This window comes from Rhincodon typus, chromosome 3 (assembly GCF_021869965.1).
Source record: "Rhincodon typus isolate 14 chromosome 3, sRhiTyp1.1, whole genome shotgun sequence".
NCBI lineage: Eukaryota > Metazoa > Chordata > Chondrichthyes > Orectolobiformes > Rhincodontidae > Rhincodon > Rhincodon typus.
In genome coordinates, this window is record NC_063334.1 from 91,273,470 (window position 1) to 91,298,834 (window position 25,365).

Here is a 25,365-nt window from a genome sequence, read left to right on the forward strand (position 1 = left end):
CTATCATGTGGGAACATGCAAGAATCTATGATTAAGGTTACAGCAAGGTGCTTAGAAAATCTTAGTGATAGCTGTCAAGTTTATCATGATTTTTTGAGCAGGAATTCAAGTTTGACGTTACAGTTCTTTGAAGAAGTAACAAGTAACACAGATGCTGGGGAACCTGTAGATGTAGCTAACTTGATAAAACTTTCTTTCAGAAATCTAGCTAACAGGAAGCAGTGAATGGGGATAGATAGGTCATTTTTGTGTTAACATGATGTTATTAACCAGTGGAGTGCCACAGAGTTCAATGCTGGAGTCTTGACTATTTAAAATCTATATGCTTGGATGAATGGACTGAATGTACATTTGCTAAATTTATTGTTGACACAAAGATACGTAGGAGAGTACAGCATTTGACCAGGCAGACAAATTGCACGGTAACATTTATTGAAGGGGTAAGGAATATAAAAATAGGGATGTTTTGTTGCTCTTGTACGGACCATTGGTGAGACTGTATCTGGATTATTAAATATCTCACAATTTAAGCAGGGGTATAACTGCATTAGAAGGTTCATTTAACTGATTCCTGTGTTAAAAGGGTTATGCTATGAAGAAAGGTTGGACAGATTGGGCATTCTAAATTCAAAAGAATGAGGGGTGATCTCATTTAAACATATAAGATTGTGAAAGTACTTGATAGGATGGATGCCAATAGGATGTTTTTCCTTACAGCAGAGATAAGGAGCCGGAAACAGTTTTAAAAATAAGCAATTTCCCAATTAGGATTGAGAGGAAAAAATCCTCATCACCAAGGGTCATTAGTCTGTAGAATTTTCCTTCCCACAGAGCAGTGGAGAAAAGCTCTTTGAATGGTTTTAACATCGAGTTAGATAGATTCTTGATTAACAAAGAAGTCAAAGGTTAAATGTTTTATGTTCAAAGCTAGCCATATATCCTCCCCCATCTTCCCCAACCTGCAAATTCCCCTCTACCTTTCCCCAACCTGTTTCTTCCCCTAAATTTGTTTCTCAGTTGGGGTCTAGAATATTATCCATGCAGTTTGACCAAAACACTACATTAGTCTTTACAAGCCGTGTCCAATGTTACTATTACCTATTTCAAATAGATTCAGCCACAGAAGAAAACTAACACTTAACAACAGGTGCATATATTTTGCATTTCATCTCATACTTATTCCATTTCCAATAAACCAGGGTATATGAAGAAAAATAGTTTATTTGCGTTTGCTTATTGCATTTTAATTAACAAATTTTAAATTCACAATACATCATAGCTACTTTAGAATTTAATGTGCTAAGCGATTGGATGTAGCTAGGATTTAAGTTAATAAAATTTTACTCATATTTAAACCAGAGTATCATTTGAGCCAAGACTGTGTTTTTCTCTCTCAAACTAACGGGAGAGGGAACCAAAAGGATTTACCTCATTCAATTTCAAATACGAGCCCAATGAGTAATTTATTTTGCAGATCACCTCATGTCTCATTAATTTCTATGGGAATTCAGGGAGTTATGTTGGGAAGCCAAAATACAAGACCTTGTCTCTCAGGACCTTTGGTCAAAACAATTATATGCCAGCTTTACAACTAAGACAAATATCCACGTTACCTCAGGGAGAATTAGGCAACGTCCTGGTTCATGGTCAGAAGAAATCACAGAGTTTATAGGTGGCACAAATAATAAAATGAGAACAAATAAAGGCAAAGCAGGAAAACAGGAGCATGAAGTAAACAGGCAAGTAAATCTTGAAGTGGTACAGGGAAACCAAGAGAATGGAGAAAAAAGAATTACAGAATATAACATGAAACAGGGTCATGAAAAGAATGGGATTCTACATATGATGCTTAGTCCAGCTATAGTATCTTCAAAAAAGATTTTGAAGCAAGAAAATTTCAGACTGAGACACCACTTAAGACTCAGTAACTTAAGTGCATTGCCTAGTCCAGAACCAGATTACATAGGTCAGGAAGATCCCCAGGTTCAGACTGATTTCAACCCTTAGTCACTATCATCCTGCAAAAACTATTAGAAACAACCAGTTGACAATCTACATATCATAAGGGTAGCTTTGAATGTCACAGCTGTTTATTTCTCTATAACTATCAGAATCCACTTTTACTTTACAATGTTTGCTACAAGTATTGTTACCAGACTACACACCATTTGTTGCAAGACAGACTCAAGCCAATCCATATAAACCACTCCCCCCACCCCGCCGAGAAAGCACTGTGCAAAAGATCTCTGCCTCCCAAATGTAAATTTACCAATACCCTAATCTTATATCTTTGAACAGTGGCTTGTTCCAGGTGTTCATCAGATATCTTCTAGCACACAGCAATTAATTATCTGCATCTGCACTTAACCTTTTAACTTTCAGTGCTCCTTTTAACCACACAGATATCAAACCACTTTTTTTGAAGTGTCAAACAATGAAACATTAACATTTTACTCGAGTCTATAATTCACACATCTAAAACTGCTAGGAAATATATTTTCTTTGAGTTGCAAGGATCGGTTAAAGCTCATTAATTTTGTACTATACCTTCTAGCTTTATGCTCAATTCCAAGTTAAAAAATATGCACATTTATCTATTGCTTTTGACACTTTAAAAATCTTGTCGCTCTTCTGTATATCTTTGTCCATGGGAAAACATCAGCTCTGTAAATTTTGTCTCAATTCAGAACACCAACTGCCAGGTTCATTCACTCCTTCCATCTCTATTCTCTCTCTAATGACACAAAATCTTCGAAACAGCGGATGCTCAAAGCTGAAACTGTGGTCTAGGTGTGATTTCTCAGGTCCAGCTAGCTACAACAATCAAATTTGTGCTTGTGCCTCAAACAGCATATAAATGTTTAACGGACACTATTTGGAACCCTGCTACCAAGCTTTCTGGCAGCAAGTTTCTCTGAACAGTGAGGAATTTCAGGTCAAAATAAGCAAGGTACTAGAAGTGCTTATGTGCTTTCCCACTCAAAACTGAGAAAGGTCATGTAGCATGAGACCAAGTAGATTTGTATTGTCATAAATTCATTTAATTCATTTTGACTGTAGTTTAGCAAAGCCATGGTTTGGTTTTTCCCAGAATGTATGCAATTAAATAATCACTATGTGAGGATGGGGATAGTTGCACTCCCAACGTCCCGCTTCCAGGGCAATAATCCAGGGGCAGTACAGAGGCCATGAAATGAGCAAATTAGCCACTGGTGCCATTTTAAGTGCTTGCCTCCTTGTAATACTCCTAACGGCCGATAAAATCTGGCCCTAAAAAATCTTAACTGAGAGTTTGTTTTGTCCATCTTATTTTCTCATTTCTTTAGAAGAAAACTGCATTTTGCAAATCACTTGAATATTAGTGCTAAACACAAACTAGTGTAACACTTTGTGGTGGAAAATAACTAGTTTTCCAGCTGAGGGTAGCTAACTCAGCACATGCAAGAGATTGAAGTTAATACCTGCTGGTCAGCATGGTTTAATGTGACAGTAACAAATGGGTTTAACTTGTTTATGTATTTCAAGTGACGTACTTGAACTTATTTAATTGAAAAATTGCTTTGCAATCAGACACTGAAACTGATGTTAAATGGCAACAACCCAATCCATGGAGCAGCAACTCCTGGTGCTGCACAGGGAATATCTGTTAACACATTCATAAATAAAATAGATGAGAGCAATTCTTGCTGGTGTGTTATAAAATGTGCTAATGTGGTGAGACGACAAGAAAAGATAAACAGTTTTTAAGACGTGGAATTAAAATTTATGCAATTAAAAATGGGACTCACCATCATTTTTACGTGGATGGGCTTAGATGAAGTCAAGAACTATAAATTTGAGCTCCGCTCATGAGAAACCTTTTGGGTATCTTCTCAAATAAATTCATTGCTTTCTTGACCCACAGACTTGAGAGTGGTCATTTTTCACTACAATAGGAATCTATTCAACAAAGATAAAGCAAATGAGCACTTATTTTGTGCCATGTGACTTCAAATGATATTGCAGTCAGACACTTATTGCCAAAAATATCTGCAGTGGCATCTCCACAGCATCTTCCCCAAAACCAGGTCCAATTTGAGGTCATGGGCTTGAGTGGCAGTTGTGTTTGAGTCCTTCGGGAATAATTATCAGCTATAGTCATCATTATTGGTGAACTCAGTGACAAGGGCCTACCAATCATACAATTATGATGGGTGTAATTTATGATGAGTAAATATGTCAGTCAGTTAGCCAACACCCAAAGAGCTGTGTGTGTGGAATATTGGCCTCATCAAGCAGAATTGCTCTGTCAGACTTCTGTTTCAAATCTACATGCAAACAGTCAGTGGGTCATGGCTTTATTATTTTATGTACTGCATAAAATATACATCAATCATATGCATAAATCAAATACTATTTTCTCAATATTTGTTAGTCCGAGGGCTGAATCTTGGTCTGGTAAGAATATTTACCCTCTCTGCTCATCATACATGATGATATATAATCCAATAGGAAGTGTACAAAGTAAAGGGTTCCGTAACAATCTCTTTGTTCCACTGTTCAGCTAAATGAGTTTGTAACAAACAAAGCTAAACCCTGGATTACAAGGAAAAAAAATTTGTATGATGGATTGGTTGAATCCAGGAATTTACAGTATGAACCTAAATGAATAGCAGTTCGCATCTCAAACTTCTCTTGCGATCTCACTTATCACACTAATTATAGTTTGGTGATTGCAGATTTGAGAAATGCATAATTTTAAATAATTATGAAAAGTAAGAAAATATTCACCAATTACCGAAACGTTCACAGCAATATCAAAAAGGATGTGATAATTTAGTTCACATTCAAATGGTCACATATAAAAGATGCAAATCAACCAGTTGCCTCGCAGAAAGCAGGCTATACTTTAATGCAGAGCTTCAAAACAGCCCAAATTAGAGAATTTTCCCATCAATGCAAAATTAACATTTTTAAGTCAAAAGCACTATGGAAAAGTATTGTGTTAGCACTATCATCAGGGAAACCAATATTTATCCTCAAAGTTTTCTGTGAAGCTAATAAAATGTACTTGTATTCCATGACATGAATATATTTCACAATTAATAACTTTTAGACCTGTTTAGAGCATAGGCCAACTCTGTGGTTGTCCTGTGGTGTTTGTTTAGGTGGCAGTGGTTTGAATGGTCAGTCTGCAATCTTTGGTGGCCTTCACTGAGTGAAGGCGTGTGGGTGGCCCAGGTTGTACAGCAGCTGGTAGTGACACACACTGCTTTCCTGTGCACCAACTGCACTAAGGCCACTGTTACTTTCATGATTGACTTATCACTTACCTCGAGCTTGCAATTCCCAAAAAACTATTTTGCGTTCCATCTTATTTTATGTTTATGCTTCACAACGCAGCCACTTGTTAAACTGTCGATAAATCTACCTTTACACAATGCTTGTAAATACACAACAGGGGCATACATCAAAGCAAGTGGCTACAGCAATTTTATAAGTAGTTTTAGTCATGGTGCTTTTAATAACAAAAGATATAAAATAACATAAACTTATAGGCTCTCTTCTTTTACACATTGCACAGCTTTACTTTCAGGGTTCCTGACAAATTATACATTTACCCTCTATACAAGTTATTAAAGAGTATCAACCTCCCACTTTACAAGCAATCCTCAAATTAAAGAAAAATGGTACAGATGCTGAAAATCTGGAATACGAAGAGAAAATGCTGGAGAAACTCAGCAGCTCTGTGCAAAGACAAACAGGTTAATGTTTCAAGTGGAGTGTGGCTTTTCTTTGAAACATCTCCAGAGAACAGTCAGACTGGATTCAAAACAAATTAAGTCCAAATTAAGGTCAACATGGCTTTCATTCTTCTGACAAGTTGCTTTATCAATGATTTGTCTCTACTCAGGCAGGACTGGAATTGTTACACTTAGACAGATTAAACTCTAACTAAAATAAAAAGATAAAATGCTAACAAAGATATGATCAAGCAGAATCCATGGGGAGGAAAGTGAGTTATCATTTTAGGTCAATGATCTTTCATCAGGGTTCTGATCTGAAATTTGAAATGTTAAGCTGGAAGTTACTTTGGCTAAGTTCTATTCGTGTCAAGTCTTTTGGAGGGTTCTTCATGAGGTCTAGAGAGTTCCCTCGTCATACGTCACTAAACTCAATGTATTTATTACCTATTTCATCCTCATGGGATCTTCCACGTTTGGTTCCAGCCCCATCCTACCACACATGATTCCCAGAACAACTCACCAGTCAGTGGGTATCCACTGAAAGACAAGGGTCCCTTGAACCTGTGCCATCTTTCAAAAGGCCACTGTGCATCTGCAGAAGCATTGGCAAATCCAGCATTGTCCCTCATTGACAACATCACAATACAGCAGCCACAAAGACACACTGCACACAAACTGACATTGCTGACACTCCCTTGTACATACAACTCTATTCTCTCACTCTAGTTACAGTTGACCATTTCACCATATGTTTTACCTGTCTGTAACTACAACCTCGAAGTCAGTACAACCAAGTTCCCAGTCACACTGTATACCCACAACTTCACACTGTCGAGGAGGGGAACATCATATGCAGGCGAGCAATTGAACAAATCAAAACATGAGCTTTTATTAACAAAAAACAAAAGGAGAATACAAATAAAACCAATAGAGGCTGAAGTTCACCCTGACAATATAAATCAGATTTCTGCATCACAAAAAGACAGTATTTTACCGTCCAAACTGTCTGCTAGATCCAGGTCTCAACTATCGGAAATGGGTGTTAATAAGGTCCTAAATAAAAACCGAAAAAAACTGCACATGCTGGAAATAGAAACAAAAACAGAAATTGTTGGAAAAGCTCAGCAGGTCTGGCAGCATCTGGCAAATCAGAGTTAACGTTTTGGGTCCAATGACCCTTCCTCAGAACTATGTATTCTGAGAACTTCAAGGTCTCTGGAAGGGTACTGGGCCTTACAGAGTTTTATAAAATAATGAGGAGTATACATAAAGGTATCTTTTTCCCGAGGGTGGGGGGTTTCAAGACTAGGGGGCATATTTTTAATGTGAGAGGAGAAAGATTTAAAAAAGACATGGGGGCAATTTTATTTTTTGTTACAGAGAGTGGTGTGGAATGAACTTCCAGTGGAAGCGTGGATAGGGGTACAGTTACCAGGTTTAAAAGACATTTAGAGAAGTACATGAATAAGAAATGTTTGGAGGGCTATGGGTCAAGCACAGGCAGGTACAAGTACTTTAGTTTTGGATTATAGTCAGCATGCACTGATTTCCATGCTAACTGACTCTGTGAGCGGCCTGTTAGTGTATCAGAGACATGCCATCATGGCTGTCATGGATTAATAGATGCTGGGCCAATGTCTGTGGGCAAGGAGTGTGCGCAGCTGGTGCTAGTGAGTCATTGTCCAAGATTCAGTTTGATCGTATGCAACACAAAGGTTACTGAGAGCAAGCGGGGAGCTGAATGCACCAGGTACCCGTTCTGGTTTCCTTGTCAAAATTTCCGAACATCTGACTTGCTTGACAAGAGAGAAAGCTGAGTATTAATGAGGCTTTCCCTCTCATTTAGAACATGCTGCTGCCGAGCAAGAGATTCATCTTGCATCATCATAAAATATGGAGGAGCAACTAGGTCCTGCCATTGAGATGGGCCTGTTAGGAAGAGGGGAGGGAGGTCAAACTCCTCTGATAATTAAACCAAAACACCAGCACCAGTCTGTTATGACAGGAGTAGAGGTTTCCTTCTGATAATTACTCCCCCAAAACACCCAGATAAGCCCACATTGCCCCTCGTAATCTGCTAAAAGAGTGGTTAAAACAAAGAAAATCCCTGATCCACTTTATAAGTAACAAGTAACAAATTATTTTTTTAACCCTAACAATGAACAAATTAACAGAATTACTAACAAACTGAACAATTCCCCCTTAAGTACGAACTATTCCCTAACTGAACGAAAGTCTACTGGAATGCTGTTCAAACAAACACAAGTCCCACTTATATAAACCTAATTAATAGGACTATAATAGATTAAAACTTAATCTCTCCAATTTCACACAGAATGTAATCTTCTGGAGCACTCTGCCTTCTGTTGATCTCACATCACAAACGCCTTTCTTCTGCTGATTCTGCTGTCAGGGATGTTTTCTCTGTAATTTCTTCTGTGAGAACTCGGAGCTAGAAATGTTGTGGTACCTTTGATGGTGCTGTTTTTAAGACAGCTTAATGATTTTGAGAGAGAGCTAGGTTTAGAACATAGAACAGTATAGCACAGTACAGGCCCTTTAGCCCACGATGTTGTGCCAAACTCTTATCCTAATCCTAAGGTCTATCTAACCTCCACCCCTACCTTATACTATCATCCATATGTCTACCTAAAAGCCGCTTAAATGCCCCTAATGAGGCCAACTCCGCTACCCTCTCTGGCAATGCATTCCATGCCCCGACCACTCTCTGAGTAAAGAACCTACCTCTGACATCTCCCCTATATCTACCTCCACTCACTTTAAAACTATGCCCCCTCGTAATAGCTACCTCCATCCTAGGAAAAAGTCTCTGGCTGTCCACTCTATCTATACCTCTGATCATTTTGTACACCTCTATCAAGTCACCTCTCATCCTTCGTCATTCTAAACAGAAAAGCTCTAACTCTCTCAAGCTTTCCTCATAAGACCTTCCCTCCATTCCAGGCAACATCCTGGTAAATCTCCTCTGCACCTTTTCCAACACTTCCATATCTTTCCTGTAATGAGGCAACCAGAACTGGACACAATACTTCAGATGTGGCCGAACCAGGCTTTTGTATAGCTGGAGCATAACTTCACGGCTCTAGAACTCAATCCCTCTATTAATGAAAGCTAACACACCATACGCCTTCTTAACAACTCTATCCACCTGGGTGGCAGCTTTCAGGGAACTGTGGACATGAACCCCAAGATCCCTGTGCTCCTCCACACCGCCAAGAATCTTTCCGTTAACCCTGTATTCTGCTTTCAAATTTGTCCTTCCAAAATGAATCACCTCACACTTTTCAGGGTTAAACTCCATCTGCCACTTCTCAGCCCAGATTATTTCTCAGATGGCGGATTTGCTTTCTGTTCAGTTGGCAGTTCACTTTTACCTCTATTTTTAAAAAAAATGCTTCTTATATACCCACAATGACACATCAACCTCTTCCATTATAATTGGTTTCAAAAGCATCAGTTTGAAATTCAATTGGCTTTCAATCGCTGAGTGCTTGATTTAAATTAACTAGCTGAGTCCAGCTTGTTGCCAAATCATCAAAACAAGCCTAAGGTTTCTAATCACACAGCGAATGGATACATGTTTCAATTTTTAGAACTGTCTGTAATCTGTAGGTACTTATAGGCCCATTTTCTGTATAAATCTGTAAGTTTAGAAAGCTTAAAGAGAACATGCATTTTTTTTTGTACAAACATATTCTAGCTTCCTGCCTTCCAATTCACGATTACTCTATACAACTTCATAACAGGCCACACCAGATTTCTCAGCCACTCACCACCAATTCCTGGACTTCTTAGTCACTAACTGTGGCAACTCTGACTTTTGCAGATAAATGCCCCATTTGTACATATTCAACTGTAAACTGCAGTTTAGGTAGATTGGCCTTGCTAAATTGTCCCATAGGTGTCCAGGGATGGGCAGTCTATGTGGATTAGCCATGTGAAATGCAGGGTTGTGGGGATACACTTTGGAGGTTCAGTGCAGACTCGATAGGCCGAATAGCCTCTATCTGCACTGTAGGGATTCTGTGATTCTAGCAAAAGCTCCCAAATTTCAGTTCTCAATTGCCTAAAAAAAGCCTCAAATTTGATTAATGGAAGCTGGTTCCATAAGCAGATCCCAAAGTTCTACAAGAAGAATCATATGCAGGAATCATGGAATGATTGTCTCTGTTTCATACAAACATGTACTTTTCATAGCAGATCAACTTGGAATATAAACAAATGGGACTGACAAGGAAAATTCACCTTTCAACATTTACTCAAGTTTTATCTTATACAGAATATATGTACAGATCTCTATTGCGAAAAGAATCCTGATGAAAAGATATCTCAAATAAACTTTAATTATGACATGCTTACACAGATACAGCACTACAATATGTGCCAAGTTAAACATGAAGCCTCAAATTTTGGAAATTTCATTGTGCTTTCTTTAGAATATTAGCATGGTAAAATATCAAAAATTAAATTAATTAATAATTTTACCAAAAAAACTGTGTAACAAGTTGTCTGAAAACGCAAATGGCAAATGAAGTACTTTTAGAACATAGGAACATAAGAACTAGGAGCAAGAGTAGGCCGTCTGGCCCTGCGAGCCTGCTCCGCCATTCAATAAGATCATGGCTGATCTTTTCGTGGACTCAGATCCACTTACCCGCGTTCTCACCGTAACCCTTAATTCCTTTATTGTTCAAAAAATATCTACCTTTTCTTTAAAAACGTTTACTGAAGTAGCGTCAACTACTTCACTGGGCAAGGAATTCCATAGATTAACAACCCTCTGGGTGAAGAAATTCCTTCTCAATTCAGTCCTAAATCTGCTCCCTCTAATCTTGAGGCTATGCCCTCTTGTCCTAGCTTCACCTGCCAGTGGAAACATCCTCTCTACTTCTATCTTATCTATTCCCTTCATAATTTTATATGTCTCTATAAGATCCCCCCTCAATCTTCTGAATTCCAATGAATATAATCCCAATCTACGCAGTCTCTCCTCATAAGCCAACCCCCTCAACTCCGGAATCAACCTAGTGAATCTCCTTTGCGCTCCCTCCAGTGCCAATACATCCTTTCTCAAGTAAGGAGACCAAAACTGCACACAGTACTCCAGTTGTGGCCTCACCAGCACCTTGTACAGCTGCAACATAACCTCTCTGCTTTTAATCTCAATCCCTTTAGCAATGAAGGACAAAATTCCATTTGCCTTCCTAATTACTTGTTGTACCTGCAGACCTACCTTCTGTGATTCATGCACAAGGACACCCAGGTCCCTCTGCATAGCAGCATGCTGCAACTTTTTACCATTCAAGTAATAACCCTTTTTACTATTACTCCTACCAAAATGTATGACTTCACATTTATTTACATTGTATTCCATCTGCCAGACCTTTGCCCACTCACTCAATGTATCTATGTTCCTCTGCAAAGTTTCACAGTCCTCTGCACACTTTGCTCTGCCACTCGTCTTAGTGTCATCTGCAAACTTTGACACCCTATGCGTGTTCCCCAACTCCAAATCATCTATATAAATTGTAAATAATTGCGGTCCCAACACCGATCCCTGAGGCACACCACTAGTCACTGACTGCCAGCTAGAATAGCACTCATTTATCCCCACTCTTTGCTTCCTGTTAGTCAACCAATCCTCTATCCATGCTAATACTTTTCCCTTAATGCCGTGCATCCTTATCTTATGCAGTAGCCTCTTGTGCGGCACGTTGTCGAAGGCCTTTTGGAAATCTAGGTACACCACATCCACTGGGGCCCCAATGTCCACCTCGCTCGTAATGTCTTCATAGAATTCCAAAAGATTTGTCAAGCATGACCTGCCCTTCATGAACCCATGCTGCGTCTGTCCAACGGGACAATTTCTATCCAGATGCCTTGCTACTTCTTCCTTGATAATAGACTCAAGCATCTTCCCCACTACAGAGGTTAAGCTAACCGGTCTATAATTCCCCATCTTTTGTCTACTTCTCTTTTTAAACAGTGGCGTCACATCTGCTGTTTTCCAATCTGCTGGGACTGCCCCAGAGTCCAGCGAATTTTGGAAAATTACCGCCAGCTCACCTGCTATTTCTCCCGCCATCTCTTTTAGTACCCTGGGATGCATTCCATCAGGGCCAGGAGACTTATCAATCCTTAGCTCCATTAGCTTGTCTAACACTACCTCTTCCGTAATAATGATGTTTCCAGATCCTCACCTACCTTCGTCTCTTTGTCAATTACTGGCATGTTATTAGTGTCCTCCACTGTGAAGACCAATACAAAATACCTGTTCAATGCCTCGGCCATTTCATCATATCCCATAACTAAATTCCTCTTCTCATCCTCTAAAGGGCCAACGTTTACTTTAGCCACACTTTTTCGTTTTATATATTTATAGAAACTTTTGCTATCTGTCTTTATATTCTGTGCTAGTTTTTTCTCATGTTCTATCTTACTTTTCTTTATAGCTCTTTTTGTGGCTTTCTGTTGACCTTTAAAGTTTTCTCAATCTTCTAGTTTCATGCTGTTTTTGGCCACTTTGTATGCGTTCTCTTTCAATTTGATAGCCTCCCCTATTTCTTTAGACACCCATGGCAGATTACCCCTTTTCTTACAGTCCTCCCTTTTCATTGGAATATACTTTTGCTGAGCACTTTGAAAAATTGCTTTGAAAGTTCTCCACTGCTTGTTAACTGTCCCACCATAAAATCTTTGTTTCCAGTCTACTTTAGCCAAGTCCTCCCTCATTCTATTGTAGTTCCCCTTGTTCAAGCACAGGACCCTGGTATTGGATTTTATCTTCACACTCTCCATCTGTATTCTAAATTCAACCATACTGTGATCACTCCTTCCAAGAGGATCCCTAACTATGAGGTCATTAATTATTCCTGTCTCATTACACAGGACCAGATCTAGGATAGCTTGCTCCCTCGTCGGTTCTATTACATACTGTTCAAGAAAACTATCACGGATACACTCAACGAACTCCTCCTCAAGGCTACCCTGACCGAGCTGGTTCGACCCATCTACATGTAGACTAAAATCCCCCATGATAATTGCCGTACCATTTTTACAGGCATTAGTTATTTCTTTGTTTATTGTCCGCCCCAATGTGACGTTATTATTTGGTGGCCTATAGACTATGCCTATCAGTGACTTTTTCCTCTTAGAATTTCTAATTTCCACCCAAATGGATGCAACCTCATTCTCCATAGAACCTATATCATCTCTCATCACCGCCCTGACGGCGTCCTTGAATATCAGGGCAACACCACCTCCCTTACCTTCCTGTCTGTCCTTCCGAATAGTCTGGTACCCTTGGATGTTTAACTCCCAGTCGTGACCATCCTGTAACCATGTCTCCGTAATGGCTACCAAATCATATTCATTCGCGATGATTTGTGCCGTTAACTCATCAACCTTGTTACGAATGCTACGAGCATTCAGGTAAAGTGCCTTTATGCTAGCTTTCTTACCCTCATGATTTCCAGCATCTCTAATAATATCTCCTGAGTTATCCTTCCTTTTTGCTTCTTTCATAGTCTGCCTTGAACTTAAACCCTCCTGCACACATGCTAACCTGCTGCTTACCTTTTTATTTACCATCATACTCCCTGTCGTTTTCCCTTTCCCTTCCCCCAACTCACTAGATTAAAGTCCTAGTGACCACCTATTTATCCTTTTCGCAAGAACACTGGTTCCAGATCGGTTCAGGTGGAGACCATCCCATCAGTACAGATCCCTCCGGTTCCAAAACTGATGCCAATGCCCCATGAAATGGAACCCCTCTTTTCCACACCACTCCCTTAGCCACGTGTTTACTTCCCTAATTTTCTTGTCCCTAAGCCAATTTGCACGTGGCTCGGGCAGTAATCCGGAGATTATGACCCTCGAGGACCTGTTCCTTAATTTCGTTCCTAGTGCTTGATAATCCCCAAACAGGTCCTCCATCCTAGCCTTGCCTATGTTGTTAGTCCCAACATGGACCACAACAACTGGATCCTCCCCCTCCCGCTCCAATATCCTTTCAAACCAGTCAGAGATGTCCTGCACCCTGGCACCGGGCAGGCAACACACCATGCGGGACTCCCAATCCGGCTTGCAAAGGATACTATCTATCCCCCTAACTATAGAATCCCCTATAACTACCACTTGTCTTTTTGCTCCCCCCTCTTGAATGGCCTTCTGCACCATGGTGCCGTGGTGAGCTGGCTCATCCTCCCCGCAGCCCTTTTCCTCATCCACACAGGGAGCAAGTATCTCGTACCTGTTGGATAAGGTCAAAAGCTGAAGCTCCTCCACTCCTGAACTCAGGATCCCCCTACCTGCCTCACTTGCAGTCACACCCTGTTGTCCCTGATCACTAACTGAATTTGAATTATTTAATCTACCAGGTGTGACTGTCTCCTGAAACAAAGCGTCCAGGTAACTTTCCCCCTCCCAGATGTGCCGCAGTGTTTGAAGCTCAGATTCCAGATCTTCAACTCTGAGCCGGAGTTCTTCCAGCAACCAACACTTGCTGCAGATGTGGTCACTGCCGTTCACAATGGGATCAGCCAGCTCCCACATCATACTGCTACAGCACATCACCTGCCCAGCCATCTCCACTTAGTTAATTACTTTATATCAATTTATGAGTTAAATACTTTCTAATACTTCTCTGCTATGGTCCTTTCAAATAACCAATTAATAGATAAATAACTATATTCCCGGCAGCCCCCTGGTCCTCGCTGTCGCCTCTCCCTCTGCTGCTGAAAAATGAAGGCCATCGTAATCTCTGATATCAGGTTATTCCAAGACAAATGTAAAACAGGAGAAAATAAATGAGTGCAGTATGAAACGGAAAGCATGTTTGAAGAGGTTAAAACAGTAGAGATGGAGAGAGCTAAGGGATTAAAAGAATATGATGGCTAGAATATGAATACATAAAATTAATAGGACATTGAGACATAATTGTTTAAGAAATAATATTCCATTTCTAACACGTTGTAAAGAAAACAATATACAACATTCCCAATAATTTAAATGCACTAAGTAGGAAATTAAATTCTGGAACACAGAATTTAATATCTCGACATGTCCACATCGGAAGCAAACACGTTCAACTCCAACCGATTTGCGCCCATCTGTAAAACTCTGGAGATGAGGAGAAATGTCTTTTACAACACATTTTCCAAATTTGAAAAGCGCATTCATAAATAATCATCCGTTAACATAATGACGAAAGTAAAATTCATCATTGTCTTACCAGACCATAAAGTTGTTCGCTCATTAGAGAGACATGACTAGTGTTGCATCAGATGAGGGGAGAGGTTGAGAAGGAGAGTCCTCCATGGTAACCTCAGCCAGTGCAGAACTTGAGCCCACACTGTTGACATCACTCTGCATTATAAGCCTGCCATCCAATCAACTGAGCTAATCAACACATTAACTGTAATGTTAACAAGGTAAATTTCTTCAAAATTGAACTAACAAAGTTACTGAGATAGTAGGAACTGCAGATGCTGGAGAATCTGAGATAACAAGGTGAAGAGCTGGATGAACACAGCAGGCCAAGCAGCATCAGACTTTCCTATCTTTTTACACAAATAAAACCATTGTCCTTGAACTAAAATATTCAACTGTACTTACTGAGATGTCTTGCATAAGTTTTTCATATAAAAAATGGAAAACGTCCTTGTCATTATCCTTAAAAAAGTCAAAGCTGTAGGTTTTCACCCTTTCTTCACCCATTGTCAGTGCTTGTCGAAGTTCATCAACATATTTTTCTCTGTCCATTTCAGCCTCTTTTGCTTCCATTGTTACTTGATTTTCTGACACTGGAAGTAGAATTGTCAAATTGCACGTGTAAGCAATTTCACCTTGAATTTAGTAAATAACTAAACAAACAGACTGATTAAAATTAAATTTAACATAAAGCTACTCTCAGTAATGATAACCACAAAACCACTATCGATTGTCATAAAACTCCAGTAGGTTCACTGGTTTCCTTTAGGAAGGAAGAGTATGTAGTAACCAGCATCACTGTGATGTAGTTTGGGAAACAGGGCCGAATGGGACTCCGGACATAAATAAGAATAAGGTTTCTCTAATCTATAGTCTACTCTGACTCCAAGAAGTGCCAGTCGGAGCAGCAGCAGCAGACCAAACATGGAGGTGAACAGCAGAAGAAGAACTTCCAAATAAAAGCCTGGGCATGCGTGGCCCAGATTGAGCTCAGTTGGTATGGCAGCTAAACCCCAAAATTTTGCTTGCCTGGTTTTTAAGTGTTTAAACTAATCTGGAATGGGACAGGGAATGGAGGTACAACAATGGGTGATGCACGGACAAACGCAGGAGGAAAGCCAAGTCTGTCTGATAGGCAGAGTATATGTAGTCATGTTAAACACAAGGGAGTTTGGCAAGTTTAGATGGAATTTATTTTAATGCAAGGAGGCAGATGAGTTGAGACCGCTGATTAACATATGGGATGTGACATTGTTGATATTATGGGTTGTTCCCAATGGTGAGTTTTTGGAACTCAGTGCCCGAAAAGATAGTAGAGGTGGAACCATCACAACCTCTAAGAAGTAAATAGACGATCATTGAAGTGCCACATCATTCAAAGCTACAGGCCAAATGGTGGAAAATGGGACTAAAGTGGGTAGGTGTTAGATGACTGATAAAATGGGATGAAGGGTCTCTTTCCAAGATGTTAAACCCTATGACTCTACGAAAAGGCTCTTTTACCTAATTTGATCTACATGTGAATTCAGGCCCACAGCAATGTAGTTGACTCTCAACTGGTTCTTGAAATGGACAAGTGAGAAAGAGCAACAAATGCTTGCATTGTCAGTGAAGCCCACATCCCATGAAAGAAAAAAATGTTGGTCACAGCAGTTGTGAAGTGGGTCTGGACAGAGTCAATGATAAAGGAAGTTAGGTCTGTGAACATTATTCTGTTAAAAATGCAAATATTGTTTTAGCTTTCCTTTTCTATGAAAAAAAGTATATCAATTGTGAAGTGTTTAATTTGAACTAGAAAGCAAAAGATCTCTTGTGGAACACAAATTCAGACACCCCAGGCATACAGTACCTTCACCATTTGTGTTTTCCATCTTTCCACAATGAATCTTTCAAAGTGCCTTGCTATAAGGTCTTTAACAATTGCTTCTTACTTTTTTCCCTATGACAGACATTACACTAATTGGCCTGTAGCTTCTTGCTTTCACTCCTCCTCTCATTTTAAATGAAGGAGTTACATTTACCACCTTTCCAATCAAACAGAACCTTCCCCAAATCTAGGGATTAGAAGGAACACAACGGTTTTGGATGACTGGAAGAAGTTCAGACACAGGGAGTGGTGAGACCACAAGGAATTTGGAAATAAGTATTAGAATTTTAAAGTCAATACCTTGGCAGGCTTAGAGCCAATGTAAGTCAGCCAACGGTATTCAGTTATAGCTTGGGAAAACTAGCAATTTCATTCTTTAGCTTATGCTGAGAAAAGGATTCTAAACGGAAAGAGCTCATTCCTGATAACTTACACTGGTGTGCTGCATTTTTATTCATGCTACAAATTAAATTGCCATGTCCACAAGCACCTATTTTGGAAAAAGGTCCACATTCAACATACATGGAATAAACCACAGAACAGTGCATGAGGTGGCCATTGTAACCAGTTCTCCAAATGAGCATTATGACTTGCTGCCAATCTCATGCCTTTACCCATATCCCTGTAATTTGTTTCTATTTGAGTAATCAGCTAATGCCCTGTTGAATGCCTTGATTGGCTCTCCTCCGCCATACTTCCAGTCAGTGCATTTCAGACTCCCTGCATGAAAAAGCTTTTGCTTGCAGCATCTTTGCTTCTCTTGCAGAACACTTTAAATTTGGGACTTCTCATTCTTCATTCTCCATCCTCCATCCAGCAAGAATTTCTCCCTCCCCATTCCATTCAGACCTATTGTAATTTTTACAAGTTCCAAGTTCCATCAAATCTTCCTTGCGTATTCTCTGATCAATAAAACAGACCAAATTTCTCCAGCCTACCTTCACAATGGAAGTTTCCCACTCCCACAACCATTCTTGTGGACTTCTTCAGCACACACTCCAACATAGTCCCATCCTTCGTATAGTGTGGCACCCAGGAGTGCACACCATGCTCCAGCTGAGGTCGAACAAGTGACTTATTCAAGTTCAACATCACCTCATTGATCTAGCGCTGCGGGCTTTTATTAATAAAGTCCAAGGTACTCTATACTTCATTAACTGTTCTCTCCACTTGTCCTGTCAGCTTGAAAGACTTATATACACACACATTGCGGTCCCTTAGCACCTGTACCTGCTTTATTTTTTCTTGTGTTTTCATGTTCTCCCACCAAAATGAATCACCTCACACTTCTCCGCGTTAAACTTTATCAGCCATCTATCTGCCCACTTCACTAACTTGTCGATGTTCTTTTGAAGTTCCAGACTGGGTTCTCAGAGTTCACAATGTTCCCAAATTTTGTATCGCCCATAAACATTGAAACTTTCCCCCTGCACACAACATCTGGGTCATTAGTACATTGGAACACTTGGCCCTCTCTGCCTTTTACATTACCATTATTCCTGTCCATGTACAGGATATTCAAATCCCCCATTATAACTACTTGAGAACACTTGCACCCCTCTACAATTTCCCTGCAAATTTGGTTCTCTACATCCTTCGCAGTAGACTACATGGATCCCTTTCTTTGTTTGGGTCCAGCCAAATTGATTCTGTCCTTGCACCCCCGGAGCTGTCTCTTTCCCCAGCATTGCAACGCGATCCTTAACCAATATCACCAACTTTCCTCTTTTCTGTCCTATCGTTTCTGAACACCTTGTATCCCTGGATTATTTAATAATAAGGATAAGTTCTATCCTTACTTGAGCAACAACGCCATAATCACACAAGACAATCTGTACCTGGAACTCACCAATCTTACTTATTATACTCCATGCATTCACGTATTTGCAGTTTAACTATAATTCAGACTTCAATAATTTCAAATCATAAAGATCGGTTTCCCATGAGTTCCAATGAATTGCAGCCTCTGCATAACTTCAATCAGCAAAATGTGATTTCCTTATTTACAAAGTTTCGAAATGCATCAGTTTCTGATATTAAATTAAGGTGAGCTATTTGTTGCCAAATTAAATACTGTAAAACAGAGTCAGGTTTTTTTTAAAATCTTAACATCACAAAATAAATTCTAGGTTATTTTTAGCAAATTGGACCTACTTTAATCAAACACAAGGAAGTTCAAGTACATAAGATTCATTGATAGAATGACACAGAATTGACTATGGAACACAATTTACTTTTAAAATAAGTTTCTCTGACTTGGCAACAGCGTGGAAGTTGTAACGGGGTAACATTAGCACCAATGCAAAAAAAAAATTGGGTTTTGCTTAGTTATTCCAGACCTCTATTTTACACAGCACACCTATTCCACCACAAGATAAATTTATCATTACTCCCGAAGTGTTACACATCATTTGGGTAAAAAGCAAAGAGGGAATGGCACTCCAGTATCAGAACCTGCAGGATTCTTCTTATTGCCCGCACATTGTCTTTATTGCCTTAACATTGCCAAAGAAAATCTACCTACACATCAAGTAGGAGCTGAAAGCCCTAGCTTGTGTTTTCTAGAAGGAAATCTAAAACAGCACGTCTGACACGTCCACTTCTCCATTCTTCTGAAACGTTTTAAAATGGTTTCCTTCCGACTTTTTATTTTGCAGAAAGGGGAGAATGTTTCTTTACAGAAAATTTTATGATTAAGAGAAAACAACAGCATCAGTTACAGAATGCCACATAAGTCTGTTCACTCCTGTGGGATCCTTGGATTTCTGGCACACCAAAGATGACATACTTGAAATTCATTCGAAATTTAGTTTTCACCTAAGCATGTTACATAAGCACTAAACCACTGCATTCAGTCAAATAGCATTCAAACATTGAATTTAACATGCAAATAGTATTTGTTCACTAAACAAGCATGGCCACACTGTAAATAAAACAATCATTTGATTAAATTTTGAATTCTTCTATCATCAAAATTAAATAACTTCTAGAGAAAGTCACAATCATTATTCAGGTACTTTGCATTATCTCAAAAACATGATTTTCATTTGCGAAGCAAAGTCAACATTTTCGCTGTCTGCATTTCCACATGTAAAAGATCCATAAGTACAGTGACCAGATGTCCCAGATTTTCATTCAATGTACCAGTGTCCTGACAATTTCTTTAAAAATGGCTTCAGTATCCCAGTTTCACCTTTTTCCATTTTGTCAAATGGAAACTGAGCCTCTGGAGAAAACCTCTATTAAATTTTGTCCTTCTTTTTGTAAACACACGTCACATAGTATTCTATTGAGCAAAGTGTGCTGGTATCCCTCTCCACCACTACTCCTCAATGTGTTGAGGAAGTTGCCACTATGTTTTTAACGCTGACAGCTAATTGCTGATAAGGCCTTTTAAGCAATCTATGAAATAGATTGCCAACTCAGATTGGACCTATTCTGGTTGATGTTATCACATGAAGTCCCAACTTAAAATGCAACTTCTCCAGTCCTGCCACTGGTTACCCATCACATCAATTATCACAGATCCCCACCTTCCTCATGGCTTTCATTGTGCTCTGCTTTTGCCTTTTGAAAATCTAATCACACTACCCATGAGAGCATTTCATCAAATTGCCCTCCCAAAATGTACTTTCACAGGCTAAATATAGAAATAGTAGCTTGCATATTCATGTTCCTCTATAAAGAGGTTGTCATACGAGAGATCATACATCAGGCTTACAGACACTAAACATCAAGTAGCAAACCTAAACAGGAAAGTATAAATTTGATTCCTATGAGGAAACAAACAAAAAATTACAATGCATAAATACCTCTTCCACTCCAAGCTTGTTCTCCATTGCAGAGAGTCACTGTAAAACCACTTCCCAGGTCCTTCTCCCAATTTATCTGCATATAGTATACAGTGTCTGGTGAGGAGAGTGGCCAGATTCTGCAAACATGCCTTTCCATTGCTTGGTTCGTTTTAGGTTCTAAAGCAAAAACACAGTTACGTGGAACATTATGATGTACGAAACCGATTTGAGCAGCTAAAAACAATACATTTTATGACAAAATGGTTAAAGGTAAAGGATGACGTTTTGAAGCGTATTGGAACTTCTAAAAAAATTACAACCAAATGTTCCGAGTGTTAATATAAAAACAGAACATAGCCAGGATTGAGGCACGATTTACAATTCATTCAAATTCTGGTCAGCTCTAAATTGCTATCTAAAAGTTTCAATGTTTAATGATCTTTTCTAAAAATTCATTCCTAAGATGTAGGGGTCGCAGGCTAAGCCTGCATTTATTGCCTGTCCTTAGTTGCCGTTGAGAAGGTGAGCTGCTTTCATGAAACACTGCAGTCTATTTGTTGTAGTAGACTCAGAATGCCATTACAAAGGAAACTCCAGCATTTTGACACAGTGACACTGAAGGAACAGCAATATATTTCCACCTCAGAATGGTTGTGGCCCCTGGTGGGGAGTCTTCCAGTGCTGAATAGCCACTGATTGTGCTTTGGTTGAAGAATTCTAAATTCAATTCCATGAATATCAGAGAGTCTGAAAATGAATCTCAATGTCACTATTTACTGTTACACGCGATAAATAATCTACATATTTTCTTTGATAACAAGGTGTAGAGCTGGATGAACACAGATGAAGGGTCTAGGCCCGAAACGTCAGCCTTCCTGCTCCTAAGATGCTGCTTGGCCTGCTGTGTTCATCCAGCTCTACATCTTGTTATCTCAGATTTTCCAGCATCTGCAGTTCCTACTATCTCTCTACATATTTTCTTTGGCTTGTTACGTATCATGAATAACCACAATGCAACTTTTTCTTACATGTATTATTCAGAGTGTATGGATATTTCAATTGTTTCTATCTCAAGTTGCTTTATTCTCACTTATTGTGAAGGCAGCAGTGCTAGTTTTGTTTTATGCCCTACAGACTAGATTTTAGGAGTTAGAGAATATAACAAATAATTTTATTAAGAATGTGAAAAGCAGTGGGTTTTCTGGATATAATGTTAAGAACAATCCAAAAACTGGGATAACATTTTAAATATTGACAATAGTTTGCATCTGATTAAAATAATAAATTACGAGAGTTGAAGAATATTCATTCAGTGTAAGGCAACTCTGTCAGCAAACATTCCTCAAATTGACTCAAGTAGACTAAAGTATTTTAAGGAAAAGGATTAAAGATTGTCACACTGAATGGAAATGAAACAAAAGTGCTCAATATAAATTGTTTAAATCTCAGCTGTTTGGCAACCTCAATAAAGTTAATGATTTCTAAGTGTGGAATGTGACTAGGTTGCAACCTCCTGCAGTCTCAACTTAGATCTTCAATTCTTGCTGCTAAGGTGCTAATATACAATTGACCTCACATGCCTCAGGGACCAAATTGTTGGCTATCTTCTAGCTTCAATCAATCAAACAGAGATGGCACTAGAATTTATAATGATGCTGGAAGATTCACGTCTTTCCTAAATGGAGACAGTCAAAGAGGAAAAAGAACAGCTATGTCAGTGGCTTTTGAACACAGATCCACTGTAAGATGTGATACAGAAGAAACTACATTGTATTGACTGAATAGTAATTAGTGTCAACAGGTACATGAAGCCAAACTGAATCAGGAATGAAGGAACTGTCTATTTTAAATGCTTGGCATTGCGAAGCAAGTAATTTTAAACAATAACTTGCTCATTCATCTAGGTCCTAAGAAATAAACTTGCATGACAAGTAAAGTACTCATTTGTCATATGTGACACTCATATAATCTGAATCTGGCAGAAAAGCAGATTTCTCTTTGTAATACAGTTTCACACCCACTATCAATGTCACTTCATAGCAAGTCAGCAGTCTGAGTACTGACAAGGATGACAGTTTCTCTGGAGACTGTAGCCATAGTCAATTCCACAACACTATAGAGGGGCATAAAGAAGATTGAGAAAGCAATAGTGATAAGGAATTCTATAGTTAGAGAACAGATCTACAGCCACAGATGTGATGCCTGTAGGGTTTGTCATTTTCCTGCTGCCAGGATTAAGGATGCAGACCATCTAGATGGGAAAAATAGTGATTGGGATCCACATTAATATCAACCCATGTAGACAGCATGATGGATGCAGTCACAGAGTCAGAATTGGCAAAGTAAACAGGAAATTATCCTACATTCTCACATACAAGGTACTCAGGAAAAATAAGGAAAATAAAATAGGGTGGCAGTATTGATTAAGAAGAAAATAGGAGTGTTGGAGAGAGAAAATATCCCAGGGAGGGTGGGGGGAATGTTATTTGCCTACAGCTTATGAACGAAAAAAATTCGGTACATTGCTACAAGCCACCAATACATGGGAAAGATGAAGAGAAATATGCAAAAAAAAATTACAGACGTGCAAGAATTATCAAATAGTTATAATGTGGGACTCTAATTATCTGACTATGGACTGAAACAGAAGTAATGTAAAGCACAAAGAGGGACAAAAGTTCCTATAGGATGTTCAAGAGAATTTTCTGTATGAGTATGTTTTCTTTCTGGTTGGACTGGAGACATTGAGTCTTGAAATAAGGTGACCCAAGTGGAACAAGTGGAAGTCAAGGAGCATTTAGGGAACAGCCATCATTGTATCAGAAGGTTTAGTTTGACGATAGAAAATGACAAGGAGCAATCCAGTGCAAAAGTAATTAAGTGGCAAAAGTGGGTTATAAATGAAGCTGACTCAGATGAAGTGGAATCAAAGGTTGGCAAGCAATACTGAATCTGAACAACAGGCTGCCTTTAAAAATATAGACATCAAGTGCTGTCAAGGTATATTCCCACAAGGGAGTATGTCCAGTCTCTGATGATCCAGAGATGGAAAGATCTGGGCCAACGCAACAATTAATTAGTTACTGACACAAAGCAGTCAACTTATTTCCTATTTGAAGTCGTTCTCTAGGTCAAAGGTCAGTCTGTGTGTTTTGGAAGTCTTGCACACAACAGGCAATTACATTTTATTTGTGATTATATTTGGTGTTCACTGATTTGAATTTTGAAAGTGGAGGGATTTGTACATTGTTGCTCCTTATACAATGACCTCACTGGTAAATAATCCTAATCAATCCATCCCAGTGCATTGGTATTCACAGATTCAAATATATGCAAGTTAATAAATACAATCAAATCTTATAATTGACTCTTGTGGCAATGCAATATTCATCTAAAATGTCTGTGGAAACCAGAAAATTGGACACACCTCTTCTCAATAGTGAAGAGAGGCTACTTTGCACAGGCTTGATTGTAGGGAATTGCTGCAAGCATGTTACTTGCATGTTGTCACCAGATTCTGTGGCTGCAAAACGTCACTCCAAAATTCAATTTTTATTATTTCTTTATTACTTTTATTACTCAACGTTACTCAAATAACTGCATCAGCACACCAGAATTGTGAGATTTAGTTATAAAAGATGCCTTTATATTTTCAATGCTAATTTCATCCACTAAGCTAATTTCACATTCACTTCTAATCCAAGCAGTGTCACTAAGCTAACAACATGCTTTGCAGAAAACAAAGCTAATTCTCCCTAGAATGCAATTTCACAACTACATATCAACACAGTAATAAGCTTTAAGAATTTTACACAATACCAAACATTAAAAGTGACTTTTTGGAAGAACTAGAAAAGAGGCTGAGAGATGGAACTGCTGAAACAGTGAACTATACTGACAGTTCCTAACAAGTATCAAAATTTAGACATAAAGAAGCCTCAAGCCTAAGTCAAGGGTCTTTATTGAGAAATGGAAAAAGATTCCAAGAAATGGTGCCAGCAATTTTTATAATACATCTACAGTTATTTGTTTATCTTGTCAGAGTATATCTTCCAAAACTATTAAGAGTACTGCTGCTGTCTCTTTCAAGTTCATAAAAAGCTTTTACGATTTCGACTTCCCAAAGGCGTAGGTAGTTCCATTGAGGAAAACTGGAAATTTAATATAGGTAACATTTATAGATTGCTTTCCATTTCCCAATTCTGTCAATAATGCATGCTGAGCTAAATCTTCCCAACTCCAGAACAATGTGGGCAATAACATGTTAGTTGGGAAAATATGGTGAGATTGGAAAAGTGAGATTTGAAATGCCAAGCAATAAAAGTCTAATGTTCCACCTACATTTCGAACAGCAAGATGGGAATCTCAGTAGTCAGTGGTGAGAGACCCATTTGCGTGTATTAGCACCTTATTGTTACTTATTCACCCCTCCACGTAGCAGAGTAAAAGTAGATGGCAACAATTTCTGATAGCAAAGTCAGAGTGGGTGCCTGGTGGCCCCAGCTCATTCCTTGCTTCTCTGGCCACTCCCTTGCCAGCAGTTCCCAACATATTAAGGTATACTCCGTGGGCAGTGCCCATCTGCATCTACCCCCCCCAAATCCCACCCCATCAATTGGACACGTACCAACCTCTCAAAATTATCACGGCACATTTCCAACTCACCTAGAATACAGTTATCTGCTCCAATGCTACTCTTTGGAGCACATTGATATAGTGCACTATCATGCTGCTACCAAGCCATTTT

At 39.1% G+C, this 25,365-nt stretch overlaps 1 protein-coding gene across 3 annotated transcripts in view; it reads right to left on the bottom strand.

The window, feature by feature from the left end:
* The window catches only part of xrcc4 (X-ray repair complementing defective repair in Chinese hamster cells 4), a 377,465-nt gene that overhangs the window by 325,914 nt on the left and 26,186 nt on the right, over nt 1-25,365 (bottom strand). For all 3 annotated transcript variants that reach the window (XM_048592213.1, XM_048592222.1, XM_048592219.1), the window contains exons 2-3: nt 20,637-20,795; nt 15,363-15,550 (exon numbers count right to left, since the gene is read on the bottom strand). In XM_048592213.1, coding sequence (XP_048448170.1) covers nt 15,363-15,550; nt 20,637-20,775 — 327 coding nt within the window. In that variant the 5' untranslated portion in view covers nt 20,776-20,795. The remainder of the gene's footprint in view (nt 1-15,362; nt 15,551-20,636; nt 20,796-25,365) is intronic.